At 32.0% G+C, this 22,368-nt stretch overlaps 1 protein-coding gene across 1 annotated transcript in view; it reads left to right on the top strand.

Moving 5' to 3' along the window:
- LOC130444031 (protein tincar) overlaps positions 1 to 22,368 on the top strand; it is a 153,231-nt gene that overhangs the window by 99,111 nt on the left and 31,752 nt on the right. Inside the window, exons 7-8 of the mRNA XM_056778998.1 lie at positions 696 to 874; positions 7,139 to 7,433. Of these exons, the coding sequence (XP_056634976.1) occupies positions 696 to 874; positions 7,139 to 7,433 (474 nt within the window). The remainder of the gene's footprint in view (positions 1 to 695; positions 875 to 7,138; positions 7,434 to 22,368) is intronic.

Raw genomic sequence — 22,368 nt, 5'->3', positions numbered from 1 at the left:
AACTATGAAACGTCAAAAGTTAAACTAAAGTTTACTTTTTATATAAAAATTCGTCAAAGCTCATCCTCTTATCTTCTAGACTTTTTCTCCTCGCTTTGTTTTATTTTAAATAGATCCCAAACTGTTATCTGAGTATTAATTGTTAATCTGCATCCATTCTACAATGTTCCTTTCTATTTTACTGGGGTACAACTTGTTTTAAAAAATATCCATTTTTACGCCTAATTCTTTCTTCCAATCAGTAGGAATCGTGCGATAAATTAAAATTACTTTCTACTTTCTCTCTAAAAATGAAATTTATATTTCAAACAGAGAAGAAAAAAGTCAAATTCAAATTTTTAATTATTTCTACTGCACATGAAAATTAGCCAGTATACTTTCGACAGTAGCAAAATCTGTGCCCGGTTGTTCTCAAACAATCAGAAACTTTTGTATTAACACGGACAAATAAAGCCAAAATCCTAAATTTTTTTGTTTACGTTTGCGACTCTTGTGAATGCGAAACTAACGATAACTTGAGTTTTTTGAGCTTATGAGGAATTGAACATTTTTAATAAAAATTAATTAGAGTATCACGCCTTTTTTTACCTCTCGTGATGTTTCATCAACATTAGGTTGAGTGAAATTTTAGCATTGCCAATAACACATAAGTATTGAGTCAATTATAAATATTTCCTATGATATTTATGTTGCAGGTTCATGTTGTTGGGGTGTGGAAAGTACTTCCTCTTTTGAAACACAACGCAAAAGTATACAATTTTGGGAACCCTACCCCATTTTTGCTAAATTCACAAGTCACTTTCGCTCTTTACACGTTATCAACATTACTTGTTCTAGCATCAAGCATCGTTCTCTATTTCTACGGACACACCAGGTAAATATTTCAATTCATTTAATGTTCTTATTAATTATAAAAATTATTAGCGAGCGGTTAATGAAGTTTCAAAAGAGATAATATTTGTTTATGAATATAAAATATAGTAGATCTTTTGTAATTCTTCGTCATTCCTAATTATTTAATTCAATAACATTTACAATAAAGATGATTGATTCACAAAGAAAAAGAAGAATTCTACTTCATATGGGTATTTTTCTAAGAGAAGTAATTCTAGCATAACAAAATTATAGTTTGTGAAAAATGGAAACTAACATTAATACAATCATTGTCACTAAAAACGAATATCGTCGAAGCAGCAATATTCATTTTGCGTTTCTCCAGTTGGTATTAAAAGTTAAATAAATTCTTCTAGTCGCAAAGCAGATTTTATCACTGATGTACGAACGTCATCCTACGAAACTGCTGCCCACACTGTTTTGTCAATATTTGCAGTAACCACAATATTTGATTTTGGAAATGCAATAGTCAGCTGGAGGCAGTGACCAATAAGAGTTGTAAAGTGACTTTGCCTTTTATTTACCACGCAAATCTAATCTGGCTATCAAACAGATCTGGCAGTTTGATAAAAAAGAAATTGAATTTATTGCACATTTCAGTAAATACAATTAAACAGTTTATAGTGAATTTTTATATTTTAAATTCTTTATATTATACCAAAGATATATTGAATTTTGAGATAATAAGGAAGTAAGATGCAACATCTTATTAATATGAATTTCCAAGTTTCATCATTTATTTGTGCATTACTAAATCAATCTGCTAATAATACCAAAGGAAAGCTTTCCACAGAAGCCAAATTTTATTCTATTTCTAAATAACTCGCAACGAACAGGAACTAAAAAAATTCTAATGATTATCCTTCGAGAATTGATGCACATATATGATAGGTTAAATAAAAAATTCCTAGTGCTTCGTTTTGTAGAATGTACAAGGATCCCAGAAATACCTGGCCCAATAAAGAAAACATAAAAATATTAGAAAAACATATCTTTATATTACAAAGTAATCTTTTTTTAGTTCTATATAGTTTCCCCAGCGATGTTCAATAAGTCTGATACCCTTTTTTATGATAGGAGACGTCAAGCTCCTCAGCTTGAACATTTGAACATTTCTGAACAGAAAATAATTCGAGGGCGCAAAATCTAGCGAACAGGGTGCTTGAGGTAGTAATTTCAAACTTCAATTCATTAATTTTGGCCATTGCAATAACAGATGTGTGAGCTGGTGCATTGTTTTATTAAAACAACACAGAACACAACCAAATGCCGCCGTTTTTGCTTAATTTCTTCGCTCCAACGATGCAATAACTTCGTATAATACTCGCTGTTGATAGTTTTTCTTTTTTCCAGATAGTCAATGACAATTATCCCATGCGTATTCCAAAAAACCGATCTCATGACCTTACCTGTAAATAGAATGGTCTTTGCCTTCATTGGAGCCGGTTCTCCCTTATCAGTTCATTTTTTTTATTGTTTTTTGTTTTTTTTTCGGGTATGAAGTGATGAATCCACGTTTCTTCCCTAGTTATGAAAAGGCGCAGAAATTTAGCTTTATTTCTGTGAAACATTGCCAAACATTCGATGGACATCTTCTCGACGCTGTGAGTAAACGCGGCACCCATCTTGAACACAGCTTCCTCATGACTTTTTTCATATAATCCGAAACAGCATATTTATATATGTGTCATCCTACCTTTCTTCCTATAATATTATAATTATATAGAAATAAATTAAAAATACCGTATCCCTTCCAACAAATATTTTTTTTACACTTACCCACATAGTGACTTAGACAAGATTCCTTGATTCTTAGTCAAACTTCAATATCTTGTTTCAAATTTAATTAAAATGTCAGGTAGCAAGTGCAGACAAAGATCTAATTATTTTTTCATACATTTAAAAAAAAAGAGATTGTTTTAAAAGTGCATCTTTATTACTTTGGATTTCTGAATAGAAACCAAGATAAAAAATTGGTACTTCACGCGTTTTGTGAAAGCTGTGAGATTGTTTTACTAAAATGGTCATCTGGAGATAACGTAAACCTTCCATTTGAGTCACCAATGTTATGCAGAGAACCTAGAAATCTTGAACATGACTGTTACTTTTGTTGAAGTTGAATCTATTTTTTTCTTTGTGCAAACGAATGTGAATCTTGTGATTAAGATGATTTGTGGCTTAAGATTTACAATTTACAAGATCCAATGGAGAGCTTCTTAGATCTCACTCATGATAGATGCAAAAGTTACCTTTTACAGAAACAGAAGTGAGACTCAGTCCCGGGATTTTTTGACACAAAACTATGATAGAGCTTAAAAAACATGAAGACGATAACTTGTTTATCGAAACCTCTTCAAGACAGTACAATTGTTAGTGTAGTGCTAGCAATAAAAAGTATTATCAGAACTTAAACAGATGAGAAGAAAAAAAACTAAAGAAGAAGCTGTACAGAGATAACGCTTAAGAGAGAACGAATGCGAAAGATAAAGAGCCAGTGTTTTGCACTGATTCATCATTATCATTGAAACTAATTTGAAACAAATTGTCACTATGATTTAAATTTTCGGTTACGATCTAGTTAAATATGAATAATTTCTTATTACTAGTTTCAAGTTGATAACTGATACATAGATGGCGCTACTGTTGATGGTTCTGAGTAGTGTTCGGAGCTATTGAATCAAAATAAACCAGAATTTTTACTTCGATATGTGACAATGAACGAAACATCGCTCCATCATTTCACACCGTAGTCAAATCGGCAGTCAGCCGAGTGTAATACACGTGATGAATCGACTCCAAAGCGTGTGAATACGCAAAAGTACAGGGTGATGCAATAGAACGTTCATATTGCATCATATTTTTTCGCGAGGTAAACGCTGCGTGGCGGAGGGAGTCTAGCGTGGTTGGATAGTTGAAGAATTTTAGTAGGCACTTCGACGTCGTTCATACGTCTTGACAAGACGATTGTATCGTTCAGAAAATCAATCAAGACACATTAATGAAGCTCCAAGTGCAAATTTAATTAAAATATGGGTTAAGCGTTTTGAAGAGACCGGTTCCACGTTTAAACCACCAGCAAAAGGTCGTTCACGAACGTCACGTCCACGTTAACACCGACCGCTATGTTGCGATGTTAGAAGGATATTTGACTCCAGAACTTGCGAGATCTAGAATAGCGAATACGAGAACTTCCTGCAAGACTGATATCCCTTGGCCCTCACGTAGACATGACTTGACGCCTCTTGATTTTTTTTGTGGGTTTCCTCAAAAATAAAGTTTACATAAACAATCCGAGGGACATCAGTCAGCTAAAGAAAAATATCCCCAGATTTTTTGGAAAGATGCGTTCAAGTTTAGAGGAGTGCCGTCTTCGAGAGGGTCGTTATTCAGATAATGTTATTTTTGAAAAATAAACTGCATTTAATTACCTAATAATCATATCTTTATTTCAACAATACCTTATGTATTTATTTTTTAGCGTATACCTGTATTTTGAGGTGGGTAAGGTATAATATTCAATGACTTAAAAGAGAGAAACCCTAAACAGTGATTTTTACGTAGCTATTGGAGTGATTTAAAGACAAAATCGTGAAAGAATGCCACATTTGAAGAAAAGAGGAAAGGGCTGTTTTATCAAAACAATGCACTGCGTCCCAAATTAATGAAAACGATATCAAAATTAGATGAATTGAGCTTCCAATTGATTCTGATTCCAACTTATACTTTAGATCTGGCTCCCAACGACTTATTCCTGTTCATAAACCTCAAGAGGCTGCTAGGTGGATAGAAATCTCGCGCCAACGAAGGTTATTGTCGAAACTTTAATCGTTGTATAGCTTTTCAACCCGCCCTTACAATATGAATGTTCCGACTTTTCATTTAAGAATTTTGGATAAAAATTACATTTAATATCTTCAGTTTCAAAATTTTTATGGCTACTATTCATATATTCAATAATGTTATCATGTTTTATTCAAAAAGTAGTAACTTCAAAATTTTCATTTGCATCACCGAGTTTCAAGAAAAGTGCAAATCTCTCCGTTTAAAGACAGCAGATAAGACAAAAGAGATAAAAAGGAGAAATGAGCAAAGTCTCTAAAATCCCATTTAGATTAGAGGGAGGATCGGTGATGAAGGAAATGAAGGGCTGTTAGTATTTAAATCGAGAAAATTGGATTTTCGGAGTGCATCTCAGTTTTTATTCTTTTTTTTTAATATTTACGTAAAATTAATGATGAATTCAGATTCTATTTCCGTGTTTGTTACATCTGTGGCAAGTGACATATCTTCATTCTCGTTATAGTTGATTTGCATCATAAATAAAACTGAAATATTATTGTGCCATTGTGCCATGTAGTCATTAACTATCACTTATTATTACACTAGTATTATTAAATTATATAATAACCCGGAAAGTTTCTCATTAAATCGATAATTCGCAATATTCTTGAAGAAAATTAATAACTTGTCATGTTGTTGACATTTAATAGTTTCGGTTTCATTTTCTCCACAACTCTAGCGTAAATATATCGTCAAGTATCCAGGGGTTTACAGCAAGCGACAAGCATGAGGTTAATATAATGAAAGAACCCCTATTGACCTTATTAATCGATGAAAAGCAATTCAAGTGAAAAAAACCGCAACTCAATCGACATTTTTGTCGTAGCTAGTCGCTTGTCAGTCAATCAGAAATGACATTATACGAAAAATGATATTTCTTTATCAATACACGTGTTACTATTGGAAGGTCTTCAACCTTTCCATTATCCTTTGGGAATTTTAATTTTAATAAAAAGATGCCATGAAAATATTTATGAGATAATTTCATCGTGCAATTTTTCAAGTTACGAAATAATCGCACGGAAGTGAATAAGAAGATTAGGGCGGAAACACACATAAGATCGTTTTTCCAAATCCTTATTCAACTAACTCAATAAGTTATTATGGATTATACCAAAAACGGTCTTTGAAAGATAAACTCATCTTGATTCTCTTGGCGCTGATTGACCCCAAAAAATCTATTTTTTCCGATGCTGTTTGATTACTGGTGTATTTTGATGGATGCACGTTCCGTAAACGGCTTCGGAACGACTTTAAACTCGTCCAAATTGCGGTTGAGCAGCCTCAAAAATGTTGATTGAGGTTATGAAAGAACAAGAAGCTACTCAACTATTCAAATTTTCACAATTCTGCAAACATGAAACAACCATAAATGTTGAACTGAGAATTAGAAGATGGCGAAATTCCAAAGGAACTTGCAAGGCTTATGATTGTCACAGTCTATCACACCTTTACTGCTATTCAAAATTCTAAAGAAACCTAGAAATTTTCTTTATAAAGTATAACTTTGAGGAGTTCCTTACGAGGATTAAATTTTCTGGATTTTCCTTATTGTTTCTAGAACAAAATTCTTAAAAAATTTCTTCATAAGAAAAATCTTATAGAGTTCAATAAAGTGCTTTTAAAAGAACATTATGGAGAACCCGAAAAGCAAGTTCTTGTCGATACGTACAAATCAGTATAGCTGTAACCTTTCCCATTACAATTTCTACAGTAACAGCAAATTATTTCCAATTTTAGAACTTGAAAAAAGCGAAGCTGACACTTATCATTAGTTGAAAAAGTGTGTGGCCGTGAACGTTTATGGATACAGCAATTGTCGCGTACTCAAAGCGCTTTCAAGATAAGCAAGAAGATCTTCTTGATGATTATTTCCCGAATTGCTCTATCAGTGATGGAAATATAGAAAGAAATTAATAATCTAACGCAATTTGACTGTACTATAAACTAGTTACTATAAGAATTTATCAATAATCTTAACATGCAAAAGTGTGAGCTAATTTGATGTTTGAAATTCTCTCGTTTGAACAAAACCTTTTCAATAATGCTTTTGTTGCCATTTGAATTAACCTGGATTGATTGAATACGATTCAAACGTAATGGAAATCATTACTAGATATGACAAACTGTGTTTTTTACTAATTGAGTCCGTTGAAGTTACGAAAAAAGAAGCTGACAGTAGAAAACAGCACTGTTTCAAATAATGGAATGTTGTAGCGATAAATAACAACAAATATGGAATGACAATTTAGTCAGACACGTTATTAATAGCCCCCCGTTGTATTTCGATGAATTTTTATTCTCTTTATGAAACTTCTACTGGTAGATTAATGTTGATAATGTAACTCTTAATTATATAATTTGTACTTGGAGACCCTTTTCATCTTCTCATTATTTTTTACAGATTCAACGCTTTTCTGAATCAGCAACGCGAGAGTAAAATAATCACTCTCAAAGAAGAAGGTACCGGGGGTAATTTGTGGAGTTACTTCACCCATTGTGCCGCTCTTTGCGTTCTCCTCTCTATAGGAATTTGTAATGCTCCCCTCATTCACGATTACACGGTAGTCTACAGGGGTAGTTTGGACGATGTCACCCTAATTTGCATCATCGGGGGTATTATGCACTTATTTTTCTGGATTGTTATATGGCTGTTCTTGACAATAAAGCAGAAGTGGACGTTTAAAATCAGAGTTACGGTAAGTGAAGATTAAATCTCAAATTCAACGCATAAATTCTATCGTTGCAATACAGTTTTATCCTTGTGTGATTTCAAGTTTAATTAAATTCGAGAGTTTCGAGATTGTGGAGGGGTGTACGGATGGGGTTGGGAATGATTTCATCGAGGTCTGTACTGAATAAAAAAATACAGTTTTGTAACTATTTGTTAAGTAGTGTTTCAATTAATATGATGAATAGGTGGAGATGGGTGAATGGCAGTCACTTAAACATTGATTCATTTTTCAATTTATTCTAGTGACTTATAGCATTGGTAATAATTTATTTAGAGAGCCTATACAGTGGACTAAAGACATTTATCAATCTATCACGGGTTTCATATTTTTAATTAACTGCTATGGTGCAGGTAATGGCGGTTTTCTATATTACCAGTCATTCAAAATTAGATTTGCTCCTAACATGTATTAAAACAAAATAAAATAACGTTTTATTTATATCATCTTCATTTTGTATCATGAAATCATAATTATGCAAAATATTTTTTACATTTTCACCAAAATGAACTCCTTTGATACAATAAAACTAAATATATTGAAATTATCTTTTATATTTCAATCGAAATAAACTCTTTTTTATAATTAACCAAACACATTCCTCTTTATCTGATCATATAGCGTACTGAAGGGTTGATTTTCAGTACTAACAGCTTCCTATTAGTTCCTTTCGTTGTGATTCCTTCCCTGTATCGCGGCATCTACGTAAATCTAAAAATAATTGTGTAATGAGACATTATATTACAAACAAACTAATAATAAGATTTCTTATAATTCCATACCGGGTAATACCGACCACTGACCGATATTGCCCGCTTGGAATTATGTCCATACCACAAAATATGAAAACAGTTTTGTTTGTCACGAAAAACGTGGATAACTTTCACAAAATCCAATAAGTACATAGGATACGTTTAGTGAAGTGGCAAACTGCAAAAAAGTGACAATTAATTATAACAGCATAAAAATTGGTACGTTGGGCAGTGATGCCAAAATAAAATTTTAGAGATCTGTAGCCCCTCGAAATTCACCATAGAAGGGGCAGGCGGTCGATTTTCAAGTTCCATCCTCCATGAGAAAGTTGCGTAAGCAATTTTCCGTTCTTAGAGCCGATTTTACATATTTTGACCCTCCTGAACATGAATATGTCATTGCTTTCAAGATCCGACCTCGAGGAGTGCTCCAATTTTCAATTTGAAAATTTCCGATTTTTGTGAAAAATACTTCAAAATTGCGGTTTTTCTTCATTAGACTGAATACATTTTTCAGGATCGAACTTTCAATACGATATTCGAGTAGTAGAGGTCAAATATGATATTTTAACGTATATATGAGCTCAATATGTTGAGGTGGGGGAAATAGGAGGTACCGCAAGTTGCCTAGTTTAGAGGATTTTTCATGTTTTTTATACGTTTTTTGAATATTTTCTTCTCTGTACAAAATGTGAGGAATTTTGAAGCATTACAAATAATAGATATGTTGACCAGATACCTCGAACAATGAGCCTATTCGTTATTAAGCCATTTACTACATTTTGTTTAGCATTTAAGAAGCTACAATTTTTGTTTCTTTCAGAGCATATTTGACGAATCTTCAGTATTGGGATCTATTTAAAAATTTTCATCGTAATAACCTGTTCTTAAAACAATAATTCACCGTGGATGTGTAGTATTATACTGAAGCAAAATCCTTGGTTAATTAAATGTTTCAATTAAATATTATTTTTGTTAAAATAAATAATTATTACTGTGTTTAAAAGTTTGATTTAGTTAATGTGCTGTCGAGGGCTTGTGAAGTTTTATACATTGATATTAGAACCGTTCTTATTACAATGATCATCGAGACAAAGACTTCCAAAGTGTAACGCTTCATGCTCTAGACTGTAGCGGGCGTTCATTTTTTTATCCTCAATAATATTTTCCCATTGCACTCCCTTAGTCATAAACTGGCGACGACCTTGCTCGGCCCCAACATTAGTAGCAATAGCATAATATTTTTGGAAGTTTAAGATTTTAACGTGACCGATTCCCCCATCTTACCTTATAACAAATTTATTTCAGCTGTTGTATTAGTTGAAAATGATACTGATACAGTTTGAATTCATCAAATGTATAGAGTGTGTATCATAAGTAATGTAGGTTTTCGTATTTGAAAATTCCGATAGGTGAGATCTATATGATTTGTCGAATAGTGCCAGAATAATTAAGCGATATTCAAGTGAAACGTCGAATAGACAGTAAACAGCTCCTTGTCCTGCCGAAAGATAATCGATGTATTAAACGTATTATTACTTGCGCTGAAAAATGTGTTAATCTAAACAACCCAAACATGAAGAATCAATAATTCGACGGAGGACATTTACCAGAAAGCTTCGCGAAGATAGGTCGATTAGAGCCTTGTTAATGGTTAATTATCAAAAATATTTGATTGTTTCAGTGTTTACAGTCTATTTTTTTATTTTGGTGTACCAAATACCAATTTACGTACCCTCCTAGGACACAGATTATATAATTCGCTTCTAATTGCTTCAACCTACTAACCAATTGATTCAAGGTACTGAGCATGATGGCGGGTTCCTAAAAATCTTCTTTATGCTCGTCAATCGTCAAATATGAGAAAGATTTCGGATGATTTAACCAGTACATTCATACTTCTAATTATATTTCTTTCACTACATCATTTTATCCAAAATCACAATGTATTTTAATAAGAGAAAATATTTTTCTGTCAAAGACTTTTTCTCACTTATTTTTATAAAGAAAATTATATTACAAGAGGTTAATTATTTGGATTTTTAGTGGCATTAAGGCTCCATGTATAAATATATATAAAAATGAACAAAAATCCTCATGTTTTCTACTGTTAATTGATTTATAATTTAAAAAACTCAATCTAATTATCGGTATAGAATGAAAATATGAATAGGAGAGCCAACTGAAATGAAAAAAAAATCTAAAAATTATTGTAACTGCGGCTCAATTATTTATTCTGATAATTAAGGAATATACATCAGCTAAATTACTTGAAATTTTGATTATTTCAAATTTATTCAGCAACTACTATTCCTTCTTTTGACTTCGACGCGCATGTCACATGATATCTGTCAGTAAAGGTAAATCCAAAGTTGCTGAGAGATGTATGAAGAGGTCGAAGTCGCTATGAACTACCAAGTATATAAAATGTAAGTTACTCACAACTGTGAGGTCACGTGAGTGACTTAATTTTCAACCCACATCCCCTATACGCTCGGGGCTATCAGCAACCCTCCAAACCATTCCTAACAACACTCAAACAATAGTGTAAAATAAAATTTTTACCACTTTTATAGCTAAAGAATAACCTAGTCAGTCCAAAATATTCGTTGGCTGTGTAGTTATAAAGATAAAGACCAATTTACCGAAGAATGAAGAATAAAGTATTTGCCTTTTATGGTATATGTTGCAAATTCTGTCTTCAAATATTTTCATGATTATTTTTTTCAACACCTGAACACATTATGATTCATCTCGATATTCCATATCTCCAATACGAGTAGTTCTCGTTTAAAATATTTAATCGTTAATCGAATCAACGTTGTCTGATTGGATTGGGTATTAAATTTACTTTTTTTATCACGAAAATTTTTTTATCACGGAAATTTTCGTTTCTACATTAATTACAAATTTTTATTTTCCGTTTCTAGACCATTAGTTTTACTATTTTTTTTTTTGGTAATTCTACGTCCAGACTTTTCCCCTATATGTAACTCTCGAGGAAAATTAACTTTTGCATCCCAGATTGTTAGCATTTCGTATTTCGCTTTCCGCGATTTTCAATTCGTTTATTTCAATTATCTTTTGGAATACTGTTTGTGTGTGGTATTGATACTGCCACATGTATGAGTTTTATTGCCATTTGATATTTTCAGATTCGGCTTTTCGTATTTATGTGTCCTTTTTCCAAACAATTTATTTTGTACATCTGGAGATTCAAAACGGTTTCATTATTTGTTTTCTTATTTCCTTATTTTTGTTACCAGGTGTTTGAAGTGGTTAACTATGATATACAAGATTATTTGTCTCAAAATAACTGTTTTTTAAATTACCTATTAAGAATTATGACATATTTGAGTGAAATGAATCAATTTTTTCTAGGCATATGAAGATATAATAGATTTATAGCGTTTTGAGCAACTTTTTCATACCAAAACGTGAAAAATTTTGTGTAAGACATTCGCTATCAAAATAGAATGAAAAAAATCGAATTTTCTATACCATTCACATTTTTCTGTTCACAAATGAAACGTAGAATTATGGAAGGTGGAAGGTTTTTAAAATTTACCTATAAATATAATTTTTGTCGTGAATCTTGGTACAAATAATCTTCAACAATGATCTAAGTAATAAATGCTGATGATGATAAATTAGAAAAAATATCTTGTTAATATATTAGCACAAAATTGTGAAATAGAAAGTGTTATATAAGAATAATTAGCTAAAAATTCTGCTATTGAGTAAAGTTAAAATTAATTCATTGTGGATATCAACGTACAGTGTGATAGTGTTAGAGATATTAAAAAATGAATGTTGTGCCTGAAAAAATAGTTAAACTTGAAAATTGTTACCATTAAGTTTATCGTTACTATTCTACCAACTTCTTTTTTCATTTCTTTACCTAGTTCTTAACAATAACTTTTTTATCATCAGAATCTATTCTATAAAACATTCTTAAAAACTATTTGTAACAAAAATTTTATTTTTTCCTTTTCAATTTATTTTAAATAATAGTTTTAGAGTGAGAAAAAGGTTTTTTATTGCAGAATGCACTTTTGAACGCACATTAAACTGAATCTCATATAGTTATTTTTGTAGAAAAAACCGTTACGAAATTTGTAACATTGAGTTGCTTAGGGTCAGTATAAAAATAGGTTCAATATAGAAAAAAACATATAATAGATAAAATAACAAAGTATATTAAATACAAATAAATACAATTTTCTTGAAAAGTGAAAAAAAATCATTATAAACCATGTTTCAGAAGGATTTTCCACGAAGGATACATAAATTGTGATAGATTAATAACTGGGACCTGTAAGTTTAACCATAACATAACACAAAAAACTCAATTTCACCAAATTTCTAATTTTGTCTTTGGTATCATCTTATAATAAAACATTTTCAAGTTATATAAATAACAAAAAGACAGAATAGACTATAACTTCGTTGCCTTACTGATCTTCCCTTCGTCCCTTCGACCAACGAAACAAAGTCAATTCTGTTCCTTATTTCAATAAAAATATCTTCTTGCGTGTTTATCAAATCATTTATAAATCTATATATGACATGATTACTTTTTGATAAATAATTTTGGGTGTATCAAAATTATCTTCTCCATATTTGAAATTATTGACCCTTTTATGGTCTTAAGTACTCCTCATAGAATAATGGAGGATTCTTCTTGTTTTATGAATAATTACTTTATGCGACTTGCTTTAATCGCTCTTTTCTATTTCTATTTCTAATTTCTTTCTTCCTCAAATGCCATATTATTAATTTCCATTCCTTACTCATTTCCCGTAATAATGATAAATTCGCACGGAAGCTTTATCTCTATAAATTAAGAGAAATTTCCCTTCGCTTTGCGAAACTTCCGTCACAGAAATTAATGAGATGCCAGTTAAACTACCTTAAAGCTACAGAACAGTATTACCTTCAACGAATTTGTTATTTCGTTAAGAAGCACAAAATTCTTAGCGTTGCTGACTACGGTCCTGTCGAAAGTATTGCAATTAATTAATGGCACAGAATTCTTAAATCATAATTGAAGTTTGAAATTATTCTATAACTGTGTGCTTTGAAGCTGTGAAAAGTTGAAACTGTGCGATTTTCCAAGCTTAAAATAAACCTACGGGTGAACAGAATAAAAGTTTTAAGAAGTTCTCCGAGGAAAATTTAACCGCTTTCGACAAAATTAAGCTTTCGCCAACATTTCATTTCGCTGTGGCTCAGAATTTTCAAAGAAGTGTGGAATAATTTATTGAATAAGTTTTTATATTTTAACCCTTATGCTGTCATCCAAAAATAATCACACTTTCTATCACCATCGGTACCCTGAAACTCATATGCAAATTTGTGCGTTTCATTGCATTATACGCAGGAATAATGTAGTGCATTCGGGTTCAATTTATTAACTTTGCTGTCATGAGTTACCTAAGCAATGTGATAAAACATATAATAATTTGTAATTACACAATTTAAAGAATTGTCCACGAAATGGACCGTGAAGTCGGCCCTGTCCAGTTATACAGGAAGGCTAAAATTTGGCGATTACGCCGGTTCCCAAAATGCGGCATCTTTGATATTCTTTTTGTTTTTTATTTATTTATCGTTTGTTCACTAGAATTCTAGAAATTTCTTTCTGTCATAAATTCGTGCTTGCTTCGCGGCGACAGTTAGTTTATTATTTATAGTCATAGTGAAGGATTCGATCAATTTGAAAAAATTAAGAAAGTAGTGAATATTTAATTATATAAGTAGTGATAAGTTAATTATTATAGTGTATAGTATAAATGTATAAATAAATTAAGCAACTGATAGACAGTATGTATAAATTCACCCTACCTTTAGAAATAGTTCAAATAAATGAGAAAAACATTACAGTGTGATTTTTGTTACACTGTATACTCGAAATTTTTGTTTGTTGTTGTTCGATACATACTTTTCTATAATCGGAATTATTAGGTCTTCCTAGCGTTTCAAGAGTCTGGTAATTTCTCACTCCAATATTTTTTATTGTAAAACTCTCCACTATTCAAACTCAGCTTGTGAAATTTTTTATCTGACTGCGTAATTTCTATATACCTTAATATTTCACTGAATTCTCCCATTTAGGCAGAACGATTTAACGGATACAAAACGTAAAAAGCTTGGAGAACATAAACACAAAAGTCTCGTTAGGTAGGTTTCTTCCCAATTCATGTTTTTGTGAAACATACGTCTATTGTTTTTATTTTGTCCGGAAACTCGCCGAAATGTCCTCGAATAGAATGAAAAATTGGCTCGAAACAAAATAAAAACGAAATGGAAGAGTTTTGTGACGGATTTGGAGCTTGTATTGGTGAACAAAGTCAAAAAAAGGGTTATGTTTTTGACATTGATAAATTAGAAATGAGTGAAATCAAATCAAGAAATGTTGACATTAAAGTGAAACTGTAATTATGCTCGATTGTTATTTCAAAAAGCTACTAAATAGGGATTCTTTCAATCCGATGATCAATTATTTCGCAGCTCAACAGAAAATGTGATTGAAGTATTCAAAAGTAAATGCTTAATATCTACTTAATGAAGTTCATTTATCTTGTACTTGTTTTGAATAATTGGTATATTAAGTTGTGAATTATAATTATTTCATACAAGCATTCTTATTCGAATAGTCATTTATTTTGATCGATGTTCTGAATTGGAAGTTAAATCAAAGCTATCGATATATACTATCGGTAAAAAGTTTTTGCCCACTCCATAATCCAATCAATAATTTTCAAAATAATATACTTTAACAAATTTCTATTGTCAAGCGAGGGTCTGTGAATTATTTCTTAAGCGTTTATGATTATAGTTTAGTCCTAGTTAAGCCTATGAGACACAAGAACGTACTGCGATTTATACTTTTTGGATGAAGACATTTTTTGTGAAGGTCATCAACGAATTCAGACTTGTTTTAAAATGTTAAAATGGTTAAAACCAAGGAATTGTCGCTTCAAACTCGTGTATTAATCAAAAGTCTTCATAGTCCATGCAAAAGTAACTGTGCCATTGTCACTGAATTAAAAATATCTCGATGTACCGTGGACTACAATGTGAAAAAATATGGATCCACCAGGATCAGGGTTACGGAACAATTACAGATTTATTATTACTATATTCTTATCTATAGATTTTCTATAAATCATAATTTATTGTATTGTTTTTATTCGTTGTGAATCACGCAAACTATAGTGTTCGATTTCGTAATTTATAATTATCTATGATGTTAAAAACTCTTCCAATCTTAATCAATATGAAGATACCTGTATAAGCTACAATAAGTCTTGGTCTTGCAGCATACATTCCAACACATTTTTGCTACAAAATTAATTTAGAATGAAATCTAGTTCATTATTTGACGAATTCTAGATTATAGTTGCATCAACCACGCAGGGTTATAAGCAACGTAACGGAGTGATTGTACAATTATGTAATTCACATATCAATCTCTGTTAGGTAGGAAATAATACTTTTAATGCTACAGTTGTTCCTCAGCATTCGCTCCAAAGACTGACATAGACCATGTTCCCGCTTTTTATCCGCGAACTTAGGACACTTCACTAGCACATGTTTTACCGACACTTCAACTCGGCACATATCACATACATTGTTTTCCTGTCCTGTCAAAAAGTTTTCATGGGTATACTTGGTATATCCCATTCGCAAACGTGAAAGGGTCACCTAGTCCCTCCGTTGTCTCGGGTTGTTCTTCCAAGAAGCGACTGATATCTTAACCTCTGCTAATTTGGATCTGCTCCGTCGCCAAACATTTTGCCAATTTTCATGGACTGCTTTCTTTACGTGAGCTTTCAAGTCTCCATGTGTCGTTGAACTTTCCTCTTCTGAGCTATCTTGTCAGCGCTTTCATTACCCGGTATTCCGATGTGTGAAGGTACCCACAATAGTTTTAGCAATCGGTCCTCCTGTCTTAGTCTGTGTATTTTTTCTTCTAGAATTATACTGACTGAATTATCTTAATATACCGATGGTAGACTGTTGATTGCACTCAAAGAGTCACTAATAATCAAGGTTTTAGTTAGACTTTGCCTTTCACTGTATAAAACCGCTTGAATAATGGCGTATTTCTCTTCTGTATATACTGTACTCTGTTTTGGTAGTTTTATTCATTTCACCAATTCTATTATAAATATATGATAAAGATATTCATTCAATTATATAAAATTTTGACATTGATTGTTTAGATTCTGTTAAGAATCATAATGCGAACAATGTTTAGACATCGCTGTATGTCACGTTCTTTTACATGAGTACCTAAGATTAAGGCGGGCTCACACGGAGTCGTAAAGTGGACGAGAATACTACTCGTTCTGTGTCTGAAAATCGTCGCGACTAGAAATGAAACGCAGCTAACATCTAGTTGTTCATGGTACGTTTTTTATTTATTTGTGTTTAATCATGGCTAAATAGGAAAGTGGAAAAATTGTATGTGAACTTTTAATTAATGAATTACAACGTTTGAAAAATGTTAAAAAAAAGAAACGTGTGTGGGTCTGTGATTGGATAAAAAAAAGAAATAATTTTGGTGACACTAATAATATATATCGAGAACTATCTTTGGAAGATCAAAGAGGCTACAGAAACTTTTTTAGAATGGATAGAATTCTACATTTATATTTGCTTAGTAAAATAATAATAGCGATTCAAAAATAAGACACCATTATAAGATTGGCGACTCCAGCATCTCTGTCTTTGTACACTTCAGAATTTATTTTCCACAAACATTCCGCATCGCGATACAATTCAACAAATTTAATTGTTTTGTATTCATTTTGTACACTCACATTTTCAATGCTGATGTATAAAATGTTATTAATTATTATATATAAATGCAATTTAGTAATTTATTTAATTAATAAATTATAGTAAATTTTATTATTTCACTAGTACAGTGTGAACCCGCCTTTAGGCATAATCGTAAATGAAAAACCAACAACATATTTAATAATAATGAATAATTATATAACTTCAAACAAAATATAATCATGCTCCGTTTGAAATAAACTTTTAAAGAAATAATTCATTTGTGGTGAAGAATCAAGATGTAGTAAGGAGAAACGTGGATGTGAATAACAACAAACATTTTCTCAATAACCAACCAGACATTTTACAGGGCGATATTACAAGAATTCAACTCACTTATTATTCAAAGATAAATTATGTCTTAGGGGTCTCAAACTACTTTTCAAGAATATCCATAGACTAAACTACAGAGTTATGAAGAAATGGAATGTGTCGAGTTTCAAACATCATGTAGAGCTGCAGGAAAATCAAAATTTCATATAGAAAAGCACACTATGGAAACTTTTATAAGAAATGGTTTTTCGCTGGAAAAAGCAATCAAGAAAGTCTATTTTAATGGAAAGAAGCGATTTTGTAGTAGTACTAAAAGAAGTGATACACCTGTGGATTACAAATGTTTCATTATCTTAATATATTTTTATTCATAAAAATAAAAAAATAAACTTCAATGGTACGTACAGTTTGCTGCCTCTAGTGGTTAATTTACAAATGATCTTCTGCAGAGATCTGAATATAAATATTTTACAGCATATAATTTTCTTGAAGCCTGTTTAGTAGGTAGATTAGTAAATTTGGTGTATCTTATAAGAATGAAATTGTGAGTACTTTAAGGAATCTAATATTAAAATATATTATTTCAACGCGACTGCAATTTATACTATTTCAAAGCATGCACTTGTATAAATTCACGATAACATCCCCATTATTGTAATTTCAGTTAATTCGATTTTCCGACACCTTTAAGCCATAATCCCGTTTGTCGATTAATACCGTCGATTACCTCTGCATAAGAACTCGTAAAGTTCAATTGTTTGTGCAAAAAGTAAGCTGCCGTCTAAGTAGGCCTCTTCTTCGCGACTCGATAGATGCTAAATGGAAAATCGCAGAAAATGAAGGAATTTTGAATGCATCTCTCGTTTGGAGATGACAATGAAGGTGTCGGTATTTTAGCCAGATTAAAGAGCTTCGGGGTTATTACAAGGTCATAGTCTAAGAGCTGGCGAATTGCTCACGGCATATCGAAGAGCTTAGAATTTGTAAATACAAGTCTTTATATCTTTCATATTTTCTCTGTGATATCTGTGAGAGTGAGTTTGACAGAGAAATATATTGAATTTCTTTGATAGCGATTGGATATCATTAGAAATGTTTTCCATATAAAGGATCAAGATTAAACAGGGTGAGTTCACAAGCTAAAATGTCTACAAGTACGCTCAAGTACATGAAGAAGTTTCCTCTTGCTAAGTAGCGAACTCATTTGAGTTAGGTTATTGTGATAATTTGCTGAAATATTGATGGTTTTTGTACAGTATCAAACCTAGATCTTGTAGAATATAAAAGATTAAGACTACAGCATAAAAATCGTAGACTCTCGGTAGAATTATCTCCTCTGATTTCTTAAAAATCAAAGCTTCCAGGAGGCATTGTGCAGAATCTTCTGTAAGAACATATACTTGGCTGATTCACAATTGAGTTCGCTCGAAAGCCGATGTATTATGTATGAATAATGGAACTGGAACAAATATTGAAACTTCGGTGATACAAAACTCAAGGCTATAACTAAAATTAATCCACAGTACTGTATTTATTTGACATAAGCAACGAATTCGATCGAGTGTTATACAAAAACTTGCTTTATAAGATGAAACGGGTAGAATAGATAACAAACCTCTCATTAAACTCCTGAATAATTATCTCAAGAAGAGGAAGTTTCAAGAGGAAATAATAAACAAGAAATCGGACGTCGAAGAACAGCAACCAAAAGTATCGCAGGGAGTAGTATGATCACCCACTCTCTATATTTTCATAGCAGATATTCCAAAAACGGAAAACACCATCAGAACGCAACACTATAGAGAAACCGTCGGACCCCTAGGGTTGAAGCTTACCTTAACAAAGAGGGTTAGAAAGGCTTTACTCGAAGCAAAGATTCACATACTGTACGACGAAAAACTAACAGCACTAACAAACGTGTATAGCCACCTTTCAGGAGAAAGGAAGACCTGTCGGAAATTTCTACAGAACTAGGGGGAGAGGAAGGCGCGAAAACGTGACACGAAATACAATGAGGATCTGTCGGAAAGACAGGAGATGGTGCAATGTTTCATTTTCTCAATCTTATATTTGTGTGTGTTTTCTCTGCAGTGAACTGGACTCGTAAGCTCGGTCAACTTGGTTCGTGTAATTGAGATTTAACGAAAATATCTTATTTCGTTTAAATGCTGTTGGTAACCAACAAAATCATTCGGATGATTCTATTGGATTTTTATACCCACTTCATAATCAATTGAGAACTTTTTCTAAATAGTGCTTATCTACATTTATAAAACAGTATGTCCCGTTCTGTTTGCTGAAACTAAGATTTTGTTCTTATAGAAGAAATGAAAAGTCACATTAAACTAAGCAATGATAGTAGAATAAACTGGAAACTTTATCTAGTTAAATTGTTACTTAATTTACCATTTGTTAATAAAACGAATCTTATCAGTTAATCGTCTTATAATGTTGGTTATCCCATAGTATGAATCAAGTTTTAATGGTTATTTGGATGATTTAAGGTTTTGTTCGTACCAAATTTTGGGCTTTATGTCAAAGAGATTTATTTCGGTTCGGGGATCCTACACATAATTCAATAACCGCCGCGTTGTCTCATGTGTTGTTTCCAAATAATGGATATTTATAGAGACATTTTGAAAGTTAGCTAATATAAAGCAATTGATTCCGTTGCAACAAGTGAAAGATTATGAGAAATTCTGTAATTCATATGAATTGAAGTTTTCAAATAATTGCAAAAAGTTGATAAGTGTGGTATTATGATGATTAATAAAGCAATTAGATTAGAGGCAACGGAGGAAATAACTTCAAACAACTACTTTTCAGTTAGAAAAAAAAGGTGAAGGAACTTTAAAATGTATTACAATATGCAAAATTTCAAATAGAAAACGATTACACTGAAATGAGTCGAAGCACACTATGGAAACTTTTATAAGAAATAGTTTTGTGTATTACAACATTCCCTTACATCCAATTTAAAGTCAAAAGAGTTGCAGCAAGTTGTGCATTAACTTGGTGAAAACATTTCATAATAAAAGTGTTAATCAATTAATTCCATTTAGCTCTAACACACTGTATAGAATGTAATATAGAAACTCAGAATATTGATGTGAAAGAAAATAGTTATTGGATCATATTAATACTTTGTCACACGATAAGCGAGCACCCCGAGCCGCAATGTTAGTTAGTTTTAATTTTCCAAGTCTATTTTATAAACAACTCCTCGAGCTCCTCAGTATGTGCATCATCAGTGGAGGGGGATGTCACGTCTCTGGGATATACACTCAGTGTTCAATTGGAGACCAAAGAGAAAAGTTTCATTTTTACAGTATTGCGCACCGCTACACGATTTGACTTTTCTAGCATCCCTTGCCGCTTTTGAGTAATCGTGTAAGCACTTTTTAAATTTTCATTTGTTACTTTCCCAATAAGTAACTATTATTAATGTTATTCATGTTTAATATTTATATTTATCTTAATCAAGAAGATCCTTATCTGATGAGGAGATAATTACTGCATCTCCCAGAGTTGCCTTTAGCAGAAGAGGCAGCGTTTGACTTTGTTGATGATTCCTACGGAGAGGAGAATACTATTATCAACGATAATCATTCTAGTGATGTCTGGGGATGAAATTGAACCTACTCCGTTTAAAAGTGACTCTTTGATTTTGATGTATTTTTGAGACAGGGTAAAAAGCGATACATTTTAGCTTAGTAAACTATAAGTCGCACCAAGTACTAAAACATCATCAAAAAACTTGATTGAAGTTTTACCTGGACAAATACGAAATGCCAGGGATGCATGTTCAGAGATTAATGCCTAAAATGGTTAAATACAACAACAGGGAAAGATATTGCAAAGAAACTCACCGATTTGAAATATAGGCAATATTTGGAGTTTTCTTAATATTAGAAATAAACCAAAGGTACATGGCTGATACTAGGAGTCCGTGAAAGAAGAATGGAACAGAGCTAACAATATGCAAGGCGACATTTGGATTCAATAGATTCGAATTTTACTACAAGCTATCTGTTTTGATGATATAAGAACTCGAAAAGAACAGATAGTATAAACTGGCACCAATACGAGAAATGTATTCGATATTAAATAAGAACTTTCATGAAAATTACAGTTTATCAGAATATGTAATATGTAATGTGATGTAAATGTGTGTAATGTAATGAAAATATGAAATTCATAAATTCCTTACAACTTCCGTGAACGCCTTGGGTTTGTTGTTTATTTTCCTGCGAAGTATGGCCTGAAAATGTATTCCATGTGTGACGTTAATTCATTTTACATCTACAATTTTGGAATTTATTGTGGGATTCAACCACCAGGTCCTTACTTGACAACAAATAAACCGGACGAAATTGTAAAATGCCTACTAGAGCCTACAAAGAACACGAAACGCAACCTTACAAGTGAAAATTATTACTCCAGCTATAATTGATGTTTTTGCTTTAAAATGGAATTACAATACATTCCATCCTTAATATCTGGCTTCCAACAATGCAGCACAATTATCTCTTACGTGACTAAAATAAATAAATTTCCACCATGCACTAAGATGATGATATATGCCTGGAAACTTAAAATGCTTTAAATAATTTTAGACTACAATAACATAAAAGAGAGTGTCGACACTCTTGACGTGCGTTAGGACACTCGAACACTTGAAACAGCGAGCCAAAATAAATAATCTTCCACTAGAATTGAAAGTTTTCCTCTTTAAATATTAGGAGTCACCCGAGTTGTCTTAAGACCCATTTCAAACAAAGAGAAGTCCATGTTATAGTGGTGGCAAACATAGAAACAAAACAAACTCCACTGCCACCATCACTTGCCGAAAATGACGGAAATTTTTACGAAGAAGAAATTGTATGATATCTTTAAATACTTGTATTTATGTCATATAATCTTTAAAATGGTCTAAATATTTTTTCAATATACGTATTTTTCTCTAAGCTGCGATGTAAAAATATACTCACTAAGCCGCGTGGCATTTAGACGTAAATGGTTAAACT

The sequence above is a fragment of the Diorhabda sublineata genome, chromosome 5, assembly GCF_026230105.1.
Source record: "Diorhabda sublineata isolate icDioSubl1.1 chromosome 5, icDioSubl1.1, whole genome shotgun sequence".
NCBI lineage: Eukaryota > Metazoa > Arthropoda > Insecta > Coleoptera > Chrysomelidae > Diorhabda > Diorhabda sublineata.
Note: the sequence above shows the minus strand (reverse complement) of the source record. Positions and strands in the feature narration are given on the sequence as shown.